Below are 22,472 nucleotides of genomic sequence, written 5' to 3' on the forward strand. Positions count from 1 at the left end.
TAGAAAGATTAACCTAAATCATCTATGCAGAAGCCCCTGGACCTCTGTAGGATTGCGTCCCTAATCCATGAACTATTGGAGCTCATTTACAAAACTTTTCTTAAACATTACATGAATATATTGTTTCATACTATAGAATTAGAATTTATAATCCCTATTCCATGATGAGATATCTTTGAGCTATAATGTGTCTTAATTAAAACCATCTTTAACTTTTCTCCTCAAAGCATTTTATCAAAAAAATCTGATTTACATCCAAAAAAAATCTGTTTTGTTTTTTTTAAATTTTCTTTAGATCATTGATTTTTATCCACCCTGGTGCAGATCCAGCAGAGGGAGTCATCATCAAGTGTTACATGCAGTCCTGCTGTGGGGAGATAGGCCGGCAGATACTTGGCTGTGGAAGACCCAAAGAAAAGCAGAAGAAATATATTTTGTGAGGTTGCATCCCCTAGTTCCGGAGGGGGAAGATAAGAAGCTGTTCATTTCACCCTCACACATACCTAGATACAGATATCCAGTGGGCTGGGTATTTATGCCTTTTGTCTGTTCTGTAAATTGGTTCATTACACCCTGAAACACATGCTTAGATTGCAGTAGAACAAACCCTTACAGCCTTCTGGCTAAGTGTTCACTCTTATTTGTCAACAGCTAAAACAAAATGCCCCTCTCTTCATAAGGGGAAGGGAGATAACTTGCACTGACATTAATGGGGGAAAGTATTTTTGGTGAGAGTCCTAAGATTCACTGAAAATGGACCCCTGAACGAAGGTCTAAATTGGAGAGAAAAACAGGTATTTCACAGAGGCTCATTCCATCACATCTCTTACCATTGGTGCTGCATATTCCATCTTTATCTATGAAACAACAAGCTGCCAAGTAAATTCGCCGGGGGCGGGCAAACTAAGAACAAATGTGTTTTGATTTGACAGCTGTATAAGTGTTTCTGCTTTCCCAATTTCCTGGAGAGAGAAAGAGCACAGAAATATGTTTCTAAAAAAAGAAATGTAGCTTTTTCTCTGTTAGCAGTAAGTGTATTTTGTCTAATTCTATAAGGTTATTTCCACCTCCCCCTACTCCCAGAGCACCAGGTTGGTCTATACCTGGTGTTGGTTTAATTGCTGTGAGGCTCCTGGCCCAGGGCCCCTGTGATCAACGTGTTTAGGCTCAGGAAGGAGTTTTTCCCTGGGGGTGGGGGATATAGGCAGGAATTATTTTATGGGAACGGGGCTGCATTTTCTCCGCCCCACCATCCTTGCCAGCAACCAGCTCCTCCCAGCAGCCTGCCCTGGCACCTCTCCGGAGAGCGGCTACAACCTGCAGCCGCCAATCAGTCACTGGCATTTCACCTGGCACCATTAGGCTTCAGAGTTAACAGCGGCTGGCGCTGTTCTGCGCAGCGGCTCCAGCCCGGGCGCGGCCCGCAAAGCTGGAAGCGGGCAACACCCAGCGCCCCAGGCCGGGCCGCTCGGGTCCGACCCGGGACCGGCCCCGGCCCATCGCCAGGCGGGAGCACCCGGGCCCCGCCCGGCCCTTGCGGGGGGCGGAACGCTCTGTGCGGCGCCGCGTTCCGGGGAGGGCCATAGCCGCCGCACACGCGCCGAGCCCCGGCAGCCCGGCCATGGTGGGGAAAGCGAAGCGTCCGAGGCTGCACCAGGCGGCCCCGAGGCCGAGGGGCCCGCGGGACCCGGAGCCGGGCGGCCACGATGGAGCGGGCGGGACCAGCGGCTGGAGGGCGGAGCCCGGAAAGGTAAAAGGGGTGCACCGGGCGATACCATCTCGTGTGCGGGGAGGGGGGCAGAGCCTGACGGGCGGTACCATCCCGCATGAGGAGCGGGAGGAGGTACTAGTGCGTGGCCGTGCCATGTGTTCTGCTGGGGGGGCGGGCTGTACCATGGCAGCGGACCGGGGGATGCCGGCGGGGGTGGGGGTCGGGGAGGGGCGGGCTGCCCCATGCCGGCGGGGGTGGGGGTCGGGGAGGGGCGGGCTGCCCCATGCCGGCGGGGGTCGGGGCGGGTTGCCCCATGCCGGGGGGGGGGGGGGATGGGGGTCGGGGGGGGGCGGGCTGCCCCATGGGGTCGGGGCGGGCTGCCCCATGCCGGCGGGGGTGGGGGTCAGGGAGGGGCGGGCTGCCCCATGCCGGCGGGGGTCGGGGAGGGGCGGGCTGCCCCGCGGGGGCGGGGGTCGGGGCGGGTTGCCCCATGCCGGGGGTGGGGGTGGGGGTGGGGATGGGGGTCGGGGAGGGGCGGGCTGCGCCATGGGGGCGGGAGCGGGGGTGGGGGTCGGGGCGGGCTGCCCCATGCCGGTGGGGGTCGGGGAGGGGCGGGCTGCCCCGCGGGGGCGGGGGTCGGGGCGGGTTGCCCCATGCCGGGGGGGGGTGGGGATGGGGGTCGGGGAGGGGCGGGCTGCGCCATGCCGGTGGGGGTCGGGGAGGGGCGGGCTGCGCCATAGGGGCGGTGGGGGTCGGGGAGGGGCGGGCTGCCTCATGGGGGCGGGGGTCGGGGCGGGTTGCCCCATGCCGGGGGGGGTGGGGATGGGGGTCGGGGAGGCGCGGGCAGCCCCATGCCGGTGGGGGTTGGGGCGGGGCGGGCTGCCCCATGCCGGGGGTGGGGATTGGGTTGGGGAGGGGCGGGCTGCCCCATGCCGGGGGGCGGGCTGCTCCATACTGGCGGGGGTCGGGGAGGGGCGGGCTGCCCCATGCCGGCGGAGGGGTGCTACGTGGGGCGGCCGAGCCGGGGGGGGAGGGGGTCTGGCGGGCCATGCACAGTGCCAACGTAGCTCTCGCGCTGGATGAGGGCATTCCCGTGCTCGTGGCTGCTCTGGACGCCTGCTGGGTCTCTGGACGCCTGCTGGGTCTCTGGCGCGTGCAGCCCTTTGCCGACAGCCCGTGTGAGCTGTGGGGCCTGGCAGGGCCCACGCTGGCAGCAAGGCAGCCTTTGTGTCCCAGCACCCTGCAGCGGGAGACCCAGGTGTCGGCTGCTGGGCCTGGCCTCACGTCCTGCCACCACGTGGGAGCCCCCTGCGCCTGCCTCGGCCCGTGTCCTTCGCTGTCCGTTGTCTGGCCTGTTCGTGGCCTGTCCTCCTTGCTGGAGCCTTCGCCGCTCTGGCCATCTCATCTCCTTCCCAAAGGCTGCTGCTCGGCCCAGGTCCGTGGCCTGCGTGTGATCACCTCTCTCCTCCACGTCCCGCCTCCTTCAAGTCAGGCTCAAATGCCTGGTCTTCCCTGCAACATTCAGCCATGCCCTTCCTTGCAAGTCCAACCTCTGCTCTTCTCATAACACTGACCCTGATCCCCACATTTTCCTGCAGGCACCTCTGCTTTCTCCTGTCCCTGTCCATCAGAACTTGTAAACCCGCCCCATCCTCACTTAAATCTCTCAATTATTCAAATTCAATTAAAATTCAATTAAATTGAAACATGCTTTTCCCTTCATCCCTACACATGGTTCCTGTTGGCACCAGTTACGTTGGTGGCCACCAGAGACTCCAGTCTTCCATTCCGTGGCCAACACCCTGCTCCTTGTTTATGTGTCTTTTTACCTGCCTGCTGCTGTTTAAATGCTGGGTTGTGAGCTCTCAGGAGAACTCTTGTCACATTCTGGGAGAAGCAGGAAAGACAATCCAGGGTGATTGGGCGACACTGGGAGGTCTATAGTGACTGAAGGGGGTTTTAGCCCACGAAAGCTTATGCCCAAATAAATTTGTTAGTCTCTAAGGTGCCACAAGGACGCCTCGTTTTTGTTTGTTTGCTTTATAGTTGATCACTGACCTGATGCGATAGTGGAGTGTCTAGGAAAAGGGTGTAAAAGCTTTTGATTTAAGGGATTATGTAAGGTATTAGTCTCAGCCTTGTTCAGAGAAGTAACAAAAAGTACTCCGTTTGAGTATCTGTTGTTGAGTGTTTATTGCATTTGGCACTTTTAATCTTTAAAGTTGTTTACAAACATTTTGGAACATCCCCATGAGATACTCCAGGAAAATACTTTTATTCCTATCTCCGTGAATGAGAAAATGAGACAACAAGGCCTGGGATGCGGGGCACTTGCAGGCTTAAGCTAGTGGAAATGGTGGATTCTCTGTAACTTGAAGTCTTTAAACCATGGTTTGAGGACTTCAGTAACTCAGCCAGAGGTTAGGGGTCTGTTACAGGAGTGGGAGGGTGAGGTTCTGAGGCACATTCAGGTATTGTTTCAACAAACAGAAAAGCTGATGAGATTGGATCTGTTTTTCAAACCCTGTGTTTAAATATTCTTGAATGGCAGAGACGTATGCATGGCTTATATTTTTTGTGTGTTTTTGCAAACTGGTTTCTTGTACTTCTTGTTGATCATGTTTGAAAGCTCACAGTCAGGGCTTGTCTTCACTACAGCTGCTGGTCGATTTAAGCTACACAATTTGAGTTATGTTAGCAGCGTAACTCAAGTTGACGTAGCTTGGATCTACTTACCACGGGGTCCACGGTACGCTGTTTACGGGGGATGCTCTCCTACCAGCACTGCTTCTGTCTCTTGTTAAGGTGGAGTACAGAAATTGATGGGAGACTGCTCTCCCATTAATTGAGCGTGTCTTCACTAGACCTGCATCGGTTGCAGCAGCGCCGATTTAGCTCCGTAGTGAAGACAAGCCCTTAGAGTAAGAATCTGAGAGATGGAACAGAGAGACTAGCTGAGATGTTACATAAATCTTAGTTGCTTACAAGTCCATCTGGCCTGCATTGCTGCTTTGTGAAAGGTGTCAGAGATGTTGACTGTGAGATATTGGTAGATGGAGGAGAGTGAGAAGCTACAGGGTTCCTGCACCACTGAAGGCACTGTGAATTGCTTTCTATTCATTAGTATTCTTAAGAGCATTTCTGTAGAAGACACTGGAGCACAACCAAAAAGATTTTTCTCGCCAGCAGGGCTTTGCAGATGAACAGTGGGCAAGATCAAATGCCCTTACTTTTGTCCTATCTGAGGTAAGCAGAATTGGAATTTTGTCCCAAAGGAAAACAGATGAGCTCGTAAGGAAAATAGCGCTAGCAGGATGTTGGGTTTAGGGATGGAAGAACCTTGAAAATGTCATTTGATCTTCAGACCTCTTAAACCAAACTTCAGACTCGTTCATAAGAGCGGCCAGACTGGGTCAGACCAAAGGTCCATCTAGCCCAGTGTCCTGTCTTCTGACAATGGCCAGTGCCAGGTGCCCCAGAGGAAATGACCAGAACAGGGAATCATCAAGTGATCCATCCCCTGTTGCCCATTCCCAGCTTCAAACCTCTTGCACAGGTGGTCACTAATGGAGCATTCTGCATGGCCAGGTGCCCAGCTTGAAGCATCTGGGCCCTGGTTTTCAGAAGTGTTGAGCTCTCACCCGAACTCATTAGAACAGGTTTCAGAGGAGCAGCCGTGTTAGTCTGTATTCGCAAAAAGAAAAGGAGGACTTGTGGCACCTTAGAGACTAACATTTATTTGAGCATAAATTTATTTGACGCATCCGATGAAGTGAGCTGTAGCTCATGAAAGCTCATGCTCAAATAAATTGATTAGTTTCTAAGGTGCCACAAGTCCTCCTTTTCTTCATTAGAACAGGGGTTCCCAAACTTGTTGCTGGCATAACCCCATTTTAATGCATATTTCCACCTGGGACCCCAGACAGCACAGAGGACGCCATTTTGAAGAGCGAAATGGTGTTCTCCGCACAGTGTGACCTTGCATGCACCGGAATGTGAGGTCACACCGCAAGGAGGATGCCATTTTGCTGTTTAGAAGGCATCCTCTGCACCCTGTGACCTCATGCGTATGGTGTATGTGAGCTCATGCTGTGCAGAGGATGCCATTTTGTAGAGGAAAATAGCATCCTCCCTGAATAGTGACCTCACACACATTGTACATGCGAGGTCACTCTGTGCAGAGCAAAATGGCGTCTTCTGCACAGTAGGGATCGCCGTGCAGAGGTCATGACCCACTCTTTGGGAACCGCTCCATTAGAAGTTGTGGTTGCTTAGCACCTCCGGCAGCCTGGCAGGGCCACTGGCTCTCGGTGGCCTTTCTGTTTGTTTCCCTCTATATTTACCCACTGGGCTCATTGGGCTGTTTAATTTCTGTGCCCTGCTTTGAATGTAGACAGGCTACAAAAATGCCAAGTGTGCTGAAAAATTAAGGGTGCCTGATCCCTGAGGGACCTGAAGTTTATGGTCACTTGTGGATTTTGGCTTTAAATTTCCCAGTCAGTTCCCCTGGTTTAAAAACCCTCACCATTTCACAGGAATGTTGTGCAGATAATTCATTATTGTTTGTGAGGCTTGGGTGATACAGCAGTCAGCACCATAGAGTTCGCAAGGAAATTAATAATTCTGTGTTCGGTCCAGGGTTTGGTTGGTGTGCAGTGAGTGAAGCAGGGACCACACTCTGAGAGATGAGGATAAAAACAAATATTGAACAGATGCCTCTTATCCTGTGAGCCCATCCACCCAGTGCACTGAATGAGGCAGGGGTCCTCTGGAAAAGATAGTATTCGATCATGTAATTAAAGACTGTATCACAATGCACATGCACAAGGGCACTAAATTAAAGATTGCACCATCAGCATTAACTTTAGCTTTCCTAATGTTGGGGACACTGGGGCATGGCCACTAGGTAACTTAAGGGGATGGAAAACCATGAGTGTTAATAAAGCTTTTTTGCACTAGGCCCAGGTGTTTTTGGCCCCCCACACTGGGTAACAAACCACTCAAGCTGTTGTTCAGCCTCTCGGCACTGGGTGCCAGCAACACTAACTTTTGTGTGCTTGGCTTTTCAACTTACAACTGCGTTCAAAGAATGTTGTTTATTTGTCTGTCACTAGACTCTAGCCAACAGACAATGAACCGTTCTATCAAATTCTTCCAAGCAATGCAGGCAATGTTCATGCATCAGTGATGTGAAAGAGCCTAAGAAGGAGTGTCACATGTACAATAAGAGAGTGAATTTTAGGGCTCTCCTCTCTTTCTTTGGCTCTTATTACCATATCCTGGTGTAGCTGAAAGAGAAATTTTCTGTTAAAATCTGTCTTGGTCTCTCCCTCTGTGTTAATAACACAACAACTCTCATGTGCAGTGATCGTGACTGTGTGTTTAATGTGTACGTGCAGGGAGGAGTTCGTCTGTCATCTTCCACCCTCTGCCATCTCCTCTTCGCCCACACCTTGTTGCCTGCGTGAGTCACAGGACTATTTTTCACTGAAGGAGTGTAATTTGTGGTGCAGGTGCAGTTAATGGTTTGGGGCCTGCTAAACCAAATCTGAGTAATCTCTTTTTCAGACTTCTTAAATATGCTAATATTTAAAAAAAAAAAACAAGCAAGGTGCAAAATTCTACATTTCTGTGACTGTTCCTTATGTAGTACCATAATCATAGAATATCAGGGTTGGAAGGGACCTCAGGAGGTCATCTAGTCCAACCCCCTGCTCAAAAGCAGGACCCATACCCAATTAAATCATCCCAGCCAGGGCTTTGTCAAGCCTGACCTTAAAAACGTCTAAGGAAGGAGATTCCACCACCTCCCTAGGCAACGCATTCCAGTGTTTCACCACCCTCCTAGTGAAATAGTGTTTCCTAATATCCAACCTAAACCTCCCGCACTGCAACTTGAGACCATTACTCCTTGTCCTGTCCTCTTCCACCACTGAGAATAGTCTAGAACCATCCTCTCTGGAACCACCTCTCAGGTAGTTGAAAGCAGCTATCAAATCCCCCTTCATTCTTCCCTTCGGCAGACTAAACAATCCCAGTTCCCTCCGCCTCTCCTCATAAGTCATGTGTTCCAGACCCCTAATCATTTTCGTTGCCCTTCGCTGGACTCTCTCCAATTTATCCACATCCTTCTTATAGTGTGGGGCCCAAAACTGGACACAGTACTCCAGATGAGGCCTCACCAATGTCGAATAGAGGGGGACGATCATATCCCTCGATCTGCTCGCTATGCCCCTACTTATACATCCCAAAATGCCATTGGCTTTCTTGGCAACAAGGGCACACTGCTGACTCATATCCAGCTTCTCGTCCACTGTCACCCCTAGGTCCTTTTCTGCAGAACTGCTGCCTAGCCATTCGGTCCCTAGTCTGTAGCTGTGCATTGGGTTCTTCCGTCCTAAGTGCAGGACCCTGCACTTATCCTTATTGAACCTCATCAGATTTCTTTTGGCCCAATCCTCCAATTTGTCTAGGTCCCTCTGTATCCTATCCCTGCCCTCCAGCGTATCTACCACTCCTCCCAGTTTAGTATCATCCGCAAATTTGCTGAGAGTGCAATCCACACCATCCTCCAGATCATTTATGAAGATATTGAACAAAACCGGCCCCAGGACCGACTCCTGGGGCACTCCACTTGACACCGGCTGCCAACTAGACATGGAGCCATTGATCACTACCCGTTGAGCCCGACAATCGAGCCAATTTTCTACCCACCATATAGTGCATTCATCCAGCCCATACTTCTTTAACTTGCTGACAAGAATACTGTGGGAGACCGTGTCAAAAGCTTTGCTAAAGTCAAGAAACAATACATCCACTGCTTTCCCTTCATCCACAGAACCAGTAATCTCATCATAGAAGGCGATTAGATTAGTCAGGCATGACCTTCCCTTGGTGAATCCATACTGACTGTTCCTGATCACTTTCCTCTCATGTAAGTGCTTCAGGATTGATTCTTTGAGGACCTGCTCCATGATTTTTCCGGGGACTGAGGTGAGGCTGACTGGCCTGTAGTTCCCAGGATTCTCCTACTTCCCTTTTTTAAAGATTGGCACTACATTAGCCTTTTTCCAGTCATCCGGGACTTCCCCCGTTCGCCACGAGTTTTCAAAGATAATGGCCAATGGCTCTGCAATCACAGCCGCCAGTTCCTTTAGCACTCTTGGATGCAACTCGTCCGGCCCCATGGACTTGTGCACGTCCAGCTTTTCTAAATAGTCCCTAACCACCTCTTTCTCCACAGAGGGCTGGCCATCTATTCCCCATGTTGTGATGCCCAGTGCAGCAGTCTGGGAGCTGACCTTGTTTGTGAAGAGAGAGGCAAAAAAAGCATTGAGTACATTAGCTTTTTCCACATCCTCTGTCACTAGGTTTCCTCCCTCATTCAGTAAGGGGCCCACACTTTCCTTGGCTTTCTTCTTGTTGCCAACATACCTGAAGAAACCCTTCTTGTTACTCTTGACATCTCTTGCTAGCTGCAGCTCCAGGTGCGATTTGGCCCTCCTAATTTAATTCCTACATGCCCGAGCAATATTTTTATACTCTTCCCTGGTCATATGTCCAACCTTCCACTTCTTGTAAGCTTCTTTTTTATGCTTAAGATCCGCTAGGATTTCACTATTAAGCCAAGTTGGTCGCCTGCCATATTTACTATTCTTTCGACACATCAGGATGGTTTGTCCCTGTAACCTCAACAGGGATTCCTTGAAATACAGCCAGCTCTCCTGGACTCCTTTCCCCTTCATGTTAGTGCCCCAGGGGATCCTACCCATCCGTTCCCTGAGGGAGTCGAAGTCTGCTTTTCTTTAGTCCAGGGTCCGTATCCTGCTGCTTACCTTTCTTCCCTGTGTCAGGATCCTGAACTCAACCAACTCATGGTCACTGCCTCCCAGATTCCCATCCACTTTTGCTTCCCCTACTAATTCTTCCCGGTTTGTGAGCAGCAGGTCAAGAAAAGCTCCCCCCCTAGTTGGCTCCTGTAGCACTTGCACCAGGAAATTGTCCCCTACGCTTTCCAAAAACTTCCTGGGTTGTCTATGCACCGCTGTATTGCTCTCCCAGCAGATATCAGGATGATTAAAGTCACCCATGAGAACCAGGGCGTGCGATCTAGTAGCTTCCGCGAGCTGCCAGAAGAAGGCCTCATCCACCTCATCCCCCTGGTCCGGTGGTCTATAGGAGACTCCCACCACAACATCACTCTTGTTGCTCACACTTCTAAACTTAATCCAGAGACACTCAGGTTTTTCTGCAGTTTCGTACCGGAGCTCTGAGCAGTCATACTGCTCCCTTACATACAGTGCTACTCCCCCACCTTTTCTGCCCTGCCTGTCCTTCCTGAACAGTTTATAACCATCCAGGACAGTACTCCAGTCATGTGAGTTATCCCACCAAGTCTCTGTTATTCCAATCACGTCATAATTCCTTGACATCACCAGGACCTCCAGTTCTCCCTGCTTGTTTCCAAGGCTTTGTGCATTCGTATATAAGCACTTGAGATAACCTGCTGATTGCCCCTCATTCTCAGTATGAGGCAGGAGCCCTCCCCTCACAGACATTCCTATCTGTGCTTCCTCCCGGTATCCCGCTTTCCCACTTACCTCAGGGCTTTGGTCTCCTTCCCCCGGTGAACCTAGTTTAAAGCCCTCCTCACTAGGTTAGCCAGCCTGCTCGCAAAGATGCTCTTCCCTCTTTTCGTAAGGTGGAGCTCGTCTCTGCCCAGCACTCCTCCTTCATGGAACACCATCCCATGGTTAAAGAATCCAAAGCCTTCTCTCCGACACCACCTGCGTAGCCATTCGTTGACTTCCACGATTCGACGGTCCCTACCCAGGCCTTTTCCTTCCACGGGGAGGATGGACGAGAACACCACTTGCGCCTCAAACTCCTTTATCCTTCTTCCCAGAGCCACGTAGTCCGCAGTGATCCGCTCATGGTCATTCTTGGCAGTATCATTGGTGCCCACGTGGAGAAGCAGGAAGGGGTAGCGATCCGAGGGCTTGATGCGTCTCGGCAGTCTCTCCGTCACATCGCGAATCTTAGCCTCCGGCAAGCAGCAGACTTCTCGGTTTTCCCGGTCAGGGCGGCAGATAGATGACTCAGTCCCCCGGAGTAGAGAGTCCCCGACCACCACCACCCGCCTCCTTCTCTTGGGAGTGGTGGTCGTGGAACCCCCCATCTCAGGACAGCGCATCTCATGCCTTCCAACCAGCAGAGTCTCCTTCTGCTTTCTCCCCCCAGACATATCATCTGGTCCACTCTCCGCTACGGTACCTGTGGAGAGAACATGAAAGCGGTTAGTTACCTGTGTCTGTGTTACTGGAACCCGGACATTCCCCCTTCTTCTTCTGGAGGTCACATGTTGCCAAGCTTCTTCACTGGCCTCTTGGCTCCGCTGTGCAACCTGCTCTAAATCTTTAGAGCTTTGTGCCCGTAGAAGCCTATCCTGACTTTTGTCCAGAAAATTAACATAACATCACTGTATCCCGGAGTGGGCAAACTTTTTGGCTCAAGGGCCATATCGGGGAATAGAAATTGTATGGCGGGCCATGAATGCTCACAAAATTGGAGTGGGGATGCGGGTTCCAGGGTTGGGCTGGGGATGAGGAGTTTGGGGTGTAGGAGGGTGCTCCAGGCTGGGACCGAGGGGTTCGGAGCGCGGGAGGGGGATGAGGGCCGGGGCATGGGGATTGGGGCTTGTGGAGAGGCTCGGGGTGCAGGCTCCGAGTGGCGTTTACCTCAAGCAGCTCGTGGATGCAGTGGCATGTTCCTTCTCCGGCTCCTACATGGAGGTGCAGCCAGGCAGCTCTGTGTGCTGCAGCATCCGCAAGCACTGCCCTCGCAGCTCCCATTGGAGAGCTGGAGGGGGCCATTGTAGCACGTAGTAGTTGGAGCGGGGCTGTGCCGACCCCTGCTATATCTCCTTGTTTAACTGAGGACATGTGCCCTGCAGAACAATCAGAAGTCTGGAATAACGGAACTATGCTGCATGAAGTTCCCTCGTTTTCTTTTCACCCCCACATTTATTGAATGTGAGCTAGAACATTGCTGGAAGATTGTTATGGAAACAGTTAAGAGAGCAACAATGAAAATGTGGCTTTCAGAGGCCAAATTTTCACGCTTTTCCCTACAATCATGAGGGCTAGAAACTTAGCTTCTTTTTACAAAATGAAAGCTGAGATTCTCAAAATCACATGATTCCAGTAGCTGGGGCTTTAAATATTATGAGACTTATAGTACTGAAGAGTTGGGAACAGTGAAGGTCTCTACAGAGAAATAGCTATCCTTCTCTCTGATCTGTGCTCTCATGTCTAGATGGAGTCTTTTGACAACACACCATTAAGAAGGAACTTGCACTTCCTTCATTATATTGAAATAGTGTCTTTTTTTAAATGTCTGTGATGTAGCCCAGGGTATAGTCTGGACTGTTGAATTGCTGTGTCCCTTTAATTTTCCAGCCCAGAGTGCCTTTTACACTGCTCTGCAGTGAAAAGCCACCAACATGTAAAGTCACTTCCAGCCAAGTTACATGAATGCTCTTCCAGCCACTCATGAACTACATATAGGGCGCTACCTGCAAATTCTTGGTCCCAGCCTTGCGCCCAAGAAATGTACATCTTGCACTGTTCAGCACACTACTGAACAATGCAAGCTCGTTAATAGCTCGTCACTTCATCAGAGGAAATGATTATGCACCAGCCTTTGTTAACGTGAGTAGAGATTCCCCAAACACTTCAAGCAAAACACACTGGTTTAGATAAAACAAATTTATTAACTAAGGGAAGATAGATTCTAAGTGATAAGACATAAAGGTCAGAATTGGTTACAAAAGAAATAAAACATAAACACGCAAGCTATTTCCTAAGCTTTACCAAGGTGAATTGTTAGCAAAATAGTTTTTCTCACTCAAAAGCTTTCAGCAGTCTGTACTGGCTGGAAATCCTCAACCATGATAGCGACGTTAACAAGGCCAGCTTACTATAAAGAACTCAAAGAAGACCCCACACCACACTTTACCCAGGAGTTTAAGGATATCATCTAATCCTTTCTCCCCAAAAATCCAAGAGAAACTCTACAAACTCATCCCCTGATCTTAGGAGACTTGCAGCCCTGTTTCCAGGCTGAAGGGGCTTGGCTAGCCAAATGGGCCCACACCACTGGTGGCTACTTGTGGCTATCCTTAAATGTGCTTAGAAGAGACTGTGACACTCTGTACCCTAAAGCAAGGCCCTTGCACCCCCAAATTCACCATAGTAATAGAATTAGAATATGTTTTGTACAAAACGTGCTTTGTAAGGGATCATTCTAAAAGTCTTGATCTGTTGAACATTGATATCCTGTTGGATTGTATATGCTGTTGTATCTGAAGTTGTGAATATTGACTATGTACCAGTATTTAAAATGTGTTTGCTCCTGGAGTGACACCCACAAGGTAGTTTACATCCAGTTTAGTCAGCACATTGGGGATGAACTATAAGGTGGATAGAAAGCTGGCTAGATCATCGGGCTCAACAGGTAGTGATCAATAGCTCCGTGTAATGGTCTCATGTTGCAGTGGGGGAGGTTTAGGTTGGATATTAGGAAAAACTTTTTCACTAGGAGGGTGATGAAGCACTGGAATGGGTTACCTAGGGAGGTGGTGGAATCTCCTTCCTTAGAGGTTTTTAAGGTCAGGCTTGACAAAGCCCTGGCTGGGATGATTTAGTTGGGGTGGGTCCTACTTTGAGCAGGGGGTTGGACTAGATGACCTCCTGAGGTCCCTTCCAACCCTGATGCTCTATGATATTTAAGCTGATGGCCCATTAAGTAACACAATAGGCCTCAGAAGAAGCTTGTGCCCACCCTCTGGACAATGGATGCTATGACTCATCGAAGCACGCAAGGGCATGTGACCAGATCACGGGACACTGGACTCCATCTTGTGCCTGTGGTTTTCCATGAACTGTGCTGGGGGCTTTGTTTGGGACACTGAAGTTTCTGCCACATGGGAGAAGCTGTTAAAGGAGGAAGTGATATAATCACTTGTCCTCACTCCCCCCAGAACTTAACATCTGGAACAAAGACTGGGCTGGAGAGGTGGTCCCAGGCGGGAAGGGAGGAATCCTAGCCTGTGTATGGAAGATTGGTGAACTGTTTGTACCACCAGGGTGAGACACTGCTTGATTCAAATCCTGTCTAGTGTATAGAACTTAGATTGCGATTTTGTTTTATGTCTTAGGTAACCTGCTTTGATCTCTTTGCTATTACTTATAATCACTTAAAATCTGTTTTATATTTTACCTAAAAACAGTGTAGTTTGAGTGAAGTGCATGAAAAAAATCTTAGCTCAGTTAATAAAAATCTGTTCATGTCCTCTCCGCATTGAGGGAGGGGCAGACTGGGTAATAAACTTACACTGGTCAGGTTTTTGACCGGGGCAGGATGGTACAGTTCTGGGGTCCTAGGCTGGGGAGCTGGGGGGAATTAACTGGAGCCTCTCTCTGTTTGGTTCAAGAGTGGCTGGCGAAAGTGGGGTGTGTCCCTCCCTGTGAATGCTTATGTGAGTGCAGGACCTTGAGGGGTTTGCAGCTTGTCACGTTATCACAGTGTGAAAGGGAGTGCAGGTTGGTGAGACAGAGGGCTCAGTGGTACCCCAGTTCCACGTTGCACCCCAGGAATGCCCATCACAGACACTCATACATATTTGTAGTAAAAACCAATGAGCTGGAAACCAGTAGTTTGGCTGTGTCCTCTGAGGCATGGCACACATTTTACATACCATGAACCAATGGGCTACTACGTGGTGGCTGTTGGAGAGTAGGCCTGAACTTTGCAATTATTTTATTCCTCTCAATATTAAAGTGCGTGTTTAACTTTGTCTTTGGCTCAGGACTGGGCTTTTTTGTCCTCTGATGTCTTTGCTGGGATGAAGATTGATCCCAAAACTCTGGTGAAGAAGTTGGATTTGGACTCCCGAAGCATTGTCTCAGCCCAGACAGGTAAGGGGTGCTCTGTAGGGAGCGATAACTGCCAGACTGAGCACCTCTCTTCTGTAAGAGAGGGGGCTGCTTGTACCTGCTGCAGGGTTGGCTGGATTTCAGTTGCCTTGTTGGGATCTCAGGACTGAGGTTCTGTACCCACTGGGATCTTGTATCATGCTCATAGCTAGGCATATAGCTATGTGCATGTTGAATCAGGTGACCATCAGAAGTAAACATGAAGAAGTCAGTGCTGTTATTCCTTTGCACCTCTGAGCCCCGGTGAAATCTGGTGGTGGCCTGAAGGAAGAGCAGGTGTGCAATCACAGAATATAAACGTGTTCTGAGCTGAGTAGTTAGTGCGGATTCAAACAGTAGCCATCTTAGATTGTAGAAAGACTCCTGCGAGTAACCTCACTTACCTTAGCTGTGTTTGGATGTGTGTGTTCAGCATCTAGCCTTGCGGTGCCTGTGAACAATTAATACAAGGAGAATGAAATCAGCTGCTGAATTCTGATGCATGCATGACCTTGGGTCCGAGGAGAGGGTTTTAAAACTGGGTTCCAAGTGAGGGTTGGAGGTGGCAGTTAAGCTTTTGCCTTGCTCTTCATTGAGCCTTCCCTGCCCTTCTTTGGGTCCGTCATAAAACAAACAGTGAGAAGAAAGCGGGAGGGAGGAAGAAGAGTGAGGACTGGGAGGGAGCACTATGGACCCTCATCTGTTCCGTCTCCACAGGATGCTGAGTGACGGCCAAGCCAACTCCACTCTCACGTTCGGAAGCGGAAAGTGGGTGCGAAGCTAATCTCAGTCCTGGGCTGGAACTATGGCTCAATGTACACTGTGATTCTCATAAAAAGAAAAGGAGGACTTGTGGCACCTTAGAGACTAACCCATTTATTTGAGCATGAGCTTTCGTGAGCTACAGCTCGCTTCATCGGATGCATACTGTGGAAAATACAGAAGATGTTTTTATACACACAAACCATGAAACAATACCTCCTCCCACCCCACTCACCTGCTGGTAATAGCTTATCTAAAGTGATCACTCTCCTTACAATGTGTATGATAATCAAGGTGGGCCATTTCCAGCACAAATCCAGGTTTTCTCACCCCCCCCCCCACACAAACTCACTCTCCTGCCTGCTGGCACTTCTACCCCAGAGGGAGAAGTGCCAGCAGGAGAGTGAGTTTGTGTGGGGTGGGGAGGGGAGGGGGTGAGAAAACCTGGATTTGTGCTGGAAATGGCCCACCTTGATTATCATACACATTGTAAGGAGAGTGATCACTTTAGATAAGCTATTACCAGCAGGTGAGTGGGGTGGGAGGAGGTATTGTTTCATGGTCTCTGTGTATATAATGTCTTCTGCAGTTTCCACAGTATGCATCCGATGAAGTGAGCTGTAGCTCACGAAAGCTCATGCTCAAATAAATGGGTTAGTCTCTAAGGTGCCACAAGTCCTCCTTTTCTTTTTGCGAATACAGACTAACATGGCTGTTACTCTGAAACCTGTGATTCTCATAAGCATTTTCTTGTCCAAGTTTATTTTCTTCCTGAAAATTAATAGTGGTAACAAATAGCATGCAGTGCCTTTGCTTTCCTTCACCATTACAGCCAGCCTGAGTCCTCTTGCATCAAACGGGCTAAAAACAAAACCTGCCAGTATCGCAGGCAGGGTAGTGATTGGTGGTGACGTGGAGCAGCCCGAGTGCACGGATCGATGGTGTTGGTAGTGTGGCGTGAGGGAGCAGCAAGGTTGGATCGGGACACGTTAGCCCACGAAGGCAGCCTCCTGTGCAGGTGTTAGGTGCTTTGTTCCATGACCGACTTGCCTCTGTCTGTGTGTCAGGAGGGCTGTGGGGAGAGGTACATAACCTACCTTTGTCATTTGCGTAAGCCATAGACTGTCACAGGCTGGCAGTCTGAGTCTCCCACTGCAGACCACAGCTGTACGCTGGCAGCTAGGCCTGGTTTATAAATAGACCCGTGCTGCTGGTCTCCATGGAGCGCTGATGATGCAGATGTGCAGTGCCTGGCAATATTTAACCCTCTCCTGAGATTCTAAAGGCTGCTTTCTTCCAGACCGCGGTGTGCTGACCCCCCCACCTTCTGTTCAGCCTCTTCCTTTTGACTGAGGCTTTTGGGGCCGAAGGCTGTGACTGGAGACCAGTGGGGCAGAAAGGAGGTGCTTTTTCTTCCCTCCCTGGGCCCCTTCCTCTCCTGTTGCTCTGGAACCCACGGGCGTTGGCTTGCTATGGAAATCCGTTCACATTTTTTGTATGAATTCAGTGAACTCTAGCTGGGTCTTGCCTACAGCAGCTGACCACCCCAGAGGGAGAAGAGAAGGGTCAGCCAGTATGAGAGGTATGTGCTTTGTCCCCAGGGATCACTGTGTGCAGGGGAGAGCATCCCCCGCGGGGAGTTCAGCCTGATTTCTCCCGTGGCCTTGGATCTGTGGGTGGAGGTGAACAGGAATTCTCCTACACACGCTGTTGCTCAGTAGCAAAGCACAGAAGTGTTTCTCTCCCACTCGCTTTGCCAGCCCTGAGAAGGTTGGGTTCACAGACTCCGCCGGTACCCTGCTGCGGGTCCAGGAAGAGCGCAGGAGAGGCTGGACTTTGCTCCATTTGAAAGCGGCTACACCGCATCTGAAGTGGTTGTTTCCTGATGCCCTCACTGCAGGAGTGTGCCGCGCTCTGTAAGCCTGACGTGGCCAGGGGTGCCTGCCCCAGCCCGGAGCTGTGTGAATCGCCACGTCCTGCGGGCAGCGCCACACGGGGGGCTCTTGTCTGACTGCCAGCGACGTCCTAGCATCTGCGGCGGGGCCGCCGTGCGGAAGTGAAGGCGGGAGCCAGGCAAAGCCCCACGGGCTGCTTGGGGTGCTTCCAGAGCTGAAAGGGGCCTCGCCACCAGCAAGGGTCCGGACTGGCCCCACTGCTGGGGAAGAGGTGGATTTGGGCTCCAGCCACTGTGGCTCCGGTGTGCTCTGTGTGGCCAGGCTCCGTCCACACTGCCAAAACCCACCACGGCAGCGTCTCTGAGCCGGGCCTATAGGCTCTCTGCGGTGCCACCGGGGGGGGAGGTTGCGGAGCCTGCGCCCCTGCTGAGGGGGAACGGCCACCCTGCTAGGCCTTCTCCCTCTGGGGTAGAAGTGCCAGCTGGCAGGAGAGTGAGTTTGTGTGTGTGTGGGGGGGGGGGGGGGGCTCACGCCCAGGCCCCGAGACTGGCTGCTGCTTGTGTGGCTTCTTTGGTGGCAGCGTAGAGCCAGGGAGTGGGGAGGCCCCATCTCTGCAGCTCCTGGCTCGTCAGGGCTAGGGAACGGCTCTTATTGCTTCCAGACTGGTCAGAGGCGGAGAGCCCAACAGCTGCTGCCCTGGGGGGCTGACTGGGAGGGACAAAGGGCTCTGGGGTTTCCCTTCCTATTTCTCTGCGTAGAATGAGACTGGCTGCCGGAGTCTCTGCTTCCCACCAGTGGTCTAGCTAACCCATCTCCCAGATGTCCCGGGTCACCTCTTCCTCTCCCGGTGTTCTGAGTCCTGCCCTCTGGCTCCCCACATTCCCTTGATCTGCCCCCCGCTTTGATTCCTCCTGTCCATCTGGTCTCCCCCGCCCCTTCCCAATGATACTGCCAAGAATGACCTTGAGCGGATTGCTGCGGACTACATGGCTCTGGGAAGAAGGATAAAGGAGTTTGAGGCGCAAGTGGTGTTCTCGTCCATCCTCCCCGTGGAAGGAAAAGGCCTGGGAAGGGACCATCGAATCGTGGAAGTCAACGAATGGCTACGCAGGTGGTGTTGGAGAGAAGGCTTTGGATTCTTTGACCATGGGATGGTGTTCCATGAAGGAGGAGTGCTGGGCAGAGACGGGCTCCATCTTACAAAGAGAGGGAAGAGCATCTTTGTGAGCAGGCTGGCGAACCTAGTGAAGAGGGCTTTAAACTAGGTTCACCGGGGGAAGGAGACCAAAGCCCTGAGGTAAGTGGGAAAACGGGATACCAGGAGGAAGCACAGGCAGGAACATCTGTGAGGGAAGGGCTCCTGCCTCATACTGAGAATGAGGGGCAATCAGCAGGTTATCTCAAGTGCTTATATACGAATGCACAAAGCCTTGGAAACAAGCAGGGAGAACTGGAGGTCCTGGTGATGTCAAGGAATTATGACGTGATTGGAATAACAGAGACTTGGTGGGATAACTTACATGACTGGAGTCCTGTCCTGGATGGTTATAAACTGTTCAGGAAGGACAGGCAGGGCAGAAAAGGTGGGGGAGTAGCACTGTATGTAAGGGAGCAGTATGACTGCTCAGAGCTCCGGTACGAAACTGCAGAAAAACCTGAGTGTCTCTGGATTAAGTTTAGAACTGTGAGCAACAGGAGTGATGTCATGGTGGGAGTCTGCTATAGACCACCGGACCAGGGGGATGAGGTGGATGAGGCTTTCTTCCGGCAACTCGCAAAAGCTACTAGATCGCACGCCCTGGTTCTCATGGGTGACTTCAATTTTCCTGATATCTGCTGGGGGAGCAATACAGCGGTGCATAGACAATCCAGGAAGTTTTTGGAAAGCGTAGGGGACAATTTCCTGGTGCAAGTGCTAGAGGAGCCAACTAGGGGGGGAGCTTTTCTTGACCTGCTGCTCACAAACCGGGAAGAATTAGTAGGGGAAGCAAAAGTGGATGGGAATCTGGGAGGCAGTGACCATGAGTTGGTTGAGTTCAGGATCCTGACACAGAGAAGAAAGGTAAGCAGCAGGATACGGACCCTGGACTTCAGGAAAGCAGACTTCCACTCCCTCAGGGAACGGATGGCCAGGATCCCCTGGGGGACTAACATGAAGGGGAAAGGAGTCCAGGAGAGCTGGCTGTATTTCAAGGAATCCCTGTTGAAGTTACAGGGACAAACCATCCCGATGAGTCGAAAGAATAGTAAATATGGCAGGCGACCAGCTTGGCTTAATGGTGAAATCCTAGCGGATCTTAAGCATAAAAAAGAAGCTTACAAGAAGTGGAAGGTTGGACATATGACCAGGGAAGAGTATAAAAATATTGCTCGGGCATGTAGGAATGAAATCAGGAGGGCCAAATCGCACCTGGAGCTGCAGCTAGCAAGAGATGTCAAGAGTAACAAGAAGGGTTTCTTCAGGTATGTTGGCAACAAGAAGAAAGCCAAGGAAAGTGTGGGCCCCTTACTGAATGAGGGAGGCAACCTTGTGACAGAGGATGTGGAAAAAGCTAATGTACTCAATGCTTTTTTTGCCTCTCTCTTCACAAACAAGGTCAGCTCCCAGACAGCTGCGCTGGGCATCACAACATGGGGAATAGATGGCCAGCCCTCTGTGGAGAAAGAGGTGGTTAAAGGAGTGCTAAAGGAATTGGTGGCTGTGATTGCGGAGCCATTGGCCATTATCTTTGAAAACTCGTGGCGAACGGGGGAATCCCGGATGACTGGAAAAAGGCTAATGTAGTGCCAATCTTTAAAAAAGGAAAGGAGGAGGATCCTGGGAACTACAGGCCAGTCAGCCTCACCTCAGTCCCCGGAAAAATCATGGAGCAGGTCCTCAAAGAATCAATCCTGAAGCACTTACATGAGAGGAAAGTGGTCAGGAACAGTCAGCATGGATTCACCAAGGGAAGGTCATGCCTGACTAATCTAATCGCCTTCTATGATGAGATTCCCTTCATCCACAGAACCAGTAAAGCCTTGGATGTATTGTTTCTTGACTTTAGCAAAGCTTTTGACACGGTCTCCCACAGTATTCTTGTCAGCAAGTTAAGGAAGTATGGGCTGGATGAATGCACTATAAGGTGGGTAGAAAGTTGGCTAGATTGTCGGGCTCAACGGGTAGTGATCAATGGCTCGATGTCTAGTTGGCAGCCGGTGTCAAGTGGAGTGCCCCAAGGGTTGGTCCTCAGGCCGGTTTTGTTCAATATCTTCATAAATGATTTGGAGGATGGTGTGGATTGCACTCTCAGCAAATTTGCGGATGATACTAAACTGGGAGGAGTGGTAGATACGCTGGAGGGGAGGGATAGGATACAGAGGGACCTAGACAAATTGGAGGATTGGGCCAAAAGAAATCTGATGAGGTTCAATAAGGATAAGTGCAGGGTCCTGCACTTAGGACGGAAGAACCCAATGCACAGCTACAGACTAGGGACCGAATGGCTAGGCAGCAGTTCTGCGGAAAAGGACCTAGGGGTGACAGTGGACGAGAAGCTGGATATGAGTCAGCAGTGTGCCCTTGTTGCCAAGAAGGCCAATGGCATTTTGGGATGTATAAGTAGGGGCATAGCGAGCAGATCGAGGGACGTGATCGTTCCCCTCTATTCGACATTGGTGAGGCCTCATCTGGAGTACTGTGTCCAGTTTTGGGCCCCACACTACAAGAAGGATGTGGATAAATTGGAAAGAGTCCAGCAAAGGGCAACAAAAATGATTAGGGGTCTGGAACACATGACTTATGAGGAGAGGCTGAGGGAACTGGGGTTGTTTAGTCTGCAGAATTGAAGAATGAGGGGGGATTTGATAGTTGCTTTCAACTACCTGAGAGGTGGTTCCAGAGAGGATGGTTCTAGACTATTCTCAGTGGTAGAAGAGGACAGGACAAGGAGTAATGGTCTCAAGTTGCAGTGGGGGAGGTTTAAGTTGGATATTAGGAAAAACTTTTTCACGAGGAGGGTGGTAAAACACTGGAATGCATTACCTAGGGAGGTGGTAGAATCTCCTTCCTTAGAAGTTTTTAAGGTCAGGCTTGACAAAGCCCTGGCTGGGATGATTTAGTTGGGGATTGGTCCTGCTTTGATGACCTCCTGAGGTCCCTTCCAACCCTGATATTCTATGATTCTATGATTCCCCAGCAGCCAGTCTCCACTGCTGGGCTGGGGCCCAGCGACCAGACTCTCCCTTCCCTGTCTGCAGCAGGAAGTTTTAGACCCCTGCTGCTCTGGAGTGCAGCCGGTGGGGGGCAGAAACAGGTTGTCAGCTATCTGGGCAGGGACCATCTTTGTACAGCACCTGGCACAGTGGGGTCTTTGGTCTTTGCCTGGGGTTCCTGGGCACTAGGATCATAATTTTCCCCATACGTCCTCCCCCGGGTGGCCAGCTGCAGAGGTGCACTGCCCGTATCTTTGGTTTGGGGGTGCTTTTGTTTAGCAGCTGCTCAGCATCAATGGCTTCTTCCCTTTCTCCCCTTCCCAGGGGACAGCAGCTGCGCTGGCTTTTGTTAGGTGGGGAGCAGGGGGAAGAGCGGCATTGCTGACTCAAAGTTGGCAGGGGGATGTCGCCCCTCCATCGCTAGGCCCATGCTCCCCGCCTTCCAGCACTGTTTCCTGGCTTCTGTTCCATGGTTTCACGCCAGTTGCAACAGCAGTGTAGGAGAACATGGAAGACTTGGGGGCCCCTGCCCCTCAATGCCACATACATACTCCTCTCTCTGGAAGGGATAGCACGGCCCTGACCTCCCGCTATTAAAGGGGGAGGTGTGTGTGTTTCGAAGACACACACGCGCACGCGCATTGGAAGCAGCAGGCTGTGGCCGGGGTGGTGCTGGGACCAGTGTGATGGAGACCAGTCCTGAGGAATAATTAGGATGAATTTTTCCCAGCTCCCAGTTTTGGGAAGGAACAGCTGACGTTTGGTTTTTAGTGCTCTTGGCTTTTTAAAAATCCTTGCTGATTATTTTCTGCCTGGAATCTCCCTCAGCCACGTGAAGACACCGCTTCCCTCCCCCTGCTCCCCACAAACCCACCCCCCAAAACCCAGGGGACTTCATTTGCACCACTGCCTTGACCTAATTGACCATTTGGCCAG

General features: G+C 51.0%; 1 protein-coding gene and 1 long non-coding RNA gene across 2 annotated transcripts in view; one reads left to right on the forward strand and one right to left on the reverse strand.

Moving 5' to 3' along the window:
• Positions 1-279: 279 nt before the first annotated feature.
• LOC311528213 lies at positions 280-1,467 on the reverse strand. The gene is made up of 3 exons (XR_014713542.1): positions 1,350-1,467; positions 831-962; positions 280-397 (listed from the first exon to the last, which is right to left on the reverse strand). It is a non-coding gene; the product is annotated as an uncharacterized lncRNA (long non-coding RNA).
• A 101-nt stretch (positions 1,468-1,568) lies between these two features.
• SLX9 (SLX9 ribosome biogenesis factor) overlaps positions 1,569-22,472 on the forward strand; it is a 112,632-nt gene continuing 91,728 nt past the window's right edge. Inside the window, exons 1-2 of the mRNA XM_084642949.1 lie at positions 1,569-1,750; positions 14,580-14,688. Of these exons, the coding sequence (XP_084499075.1) occupies positions 1,622-1,750; positions 14,580-14,688 (238 nt within the window). The 5' untranslated portion in view covers positions 1,569-1,621. The remainder of the gene's footprint in view (positions 1,751-14,579; positions 14,689-22,472) is intronic.

This window comes from Lepidochelys olivacea (genome assembly GCF_965140295.1).
Source record: "Lepidochelys olivacea isolate rLepOli2 genome assembly, chromosome: 11".
Classification (NCBI taxonomy): domain Eukaryota; kingdom Metazoa; phylum Chordata; order Testudines; family Cheloniidae; genus Lepidochelys; species Lepidochelys olivacea.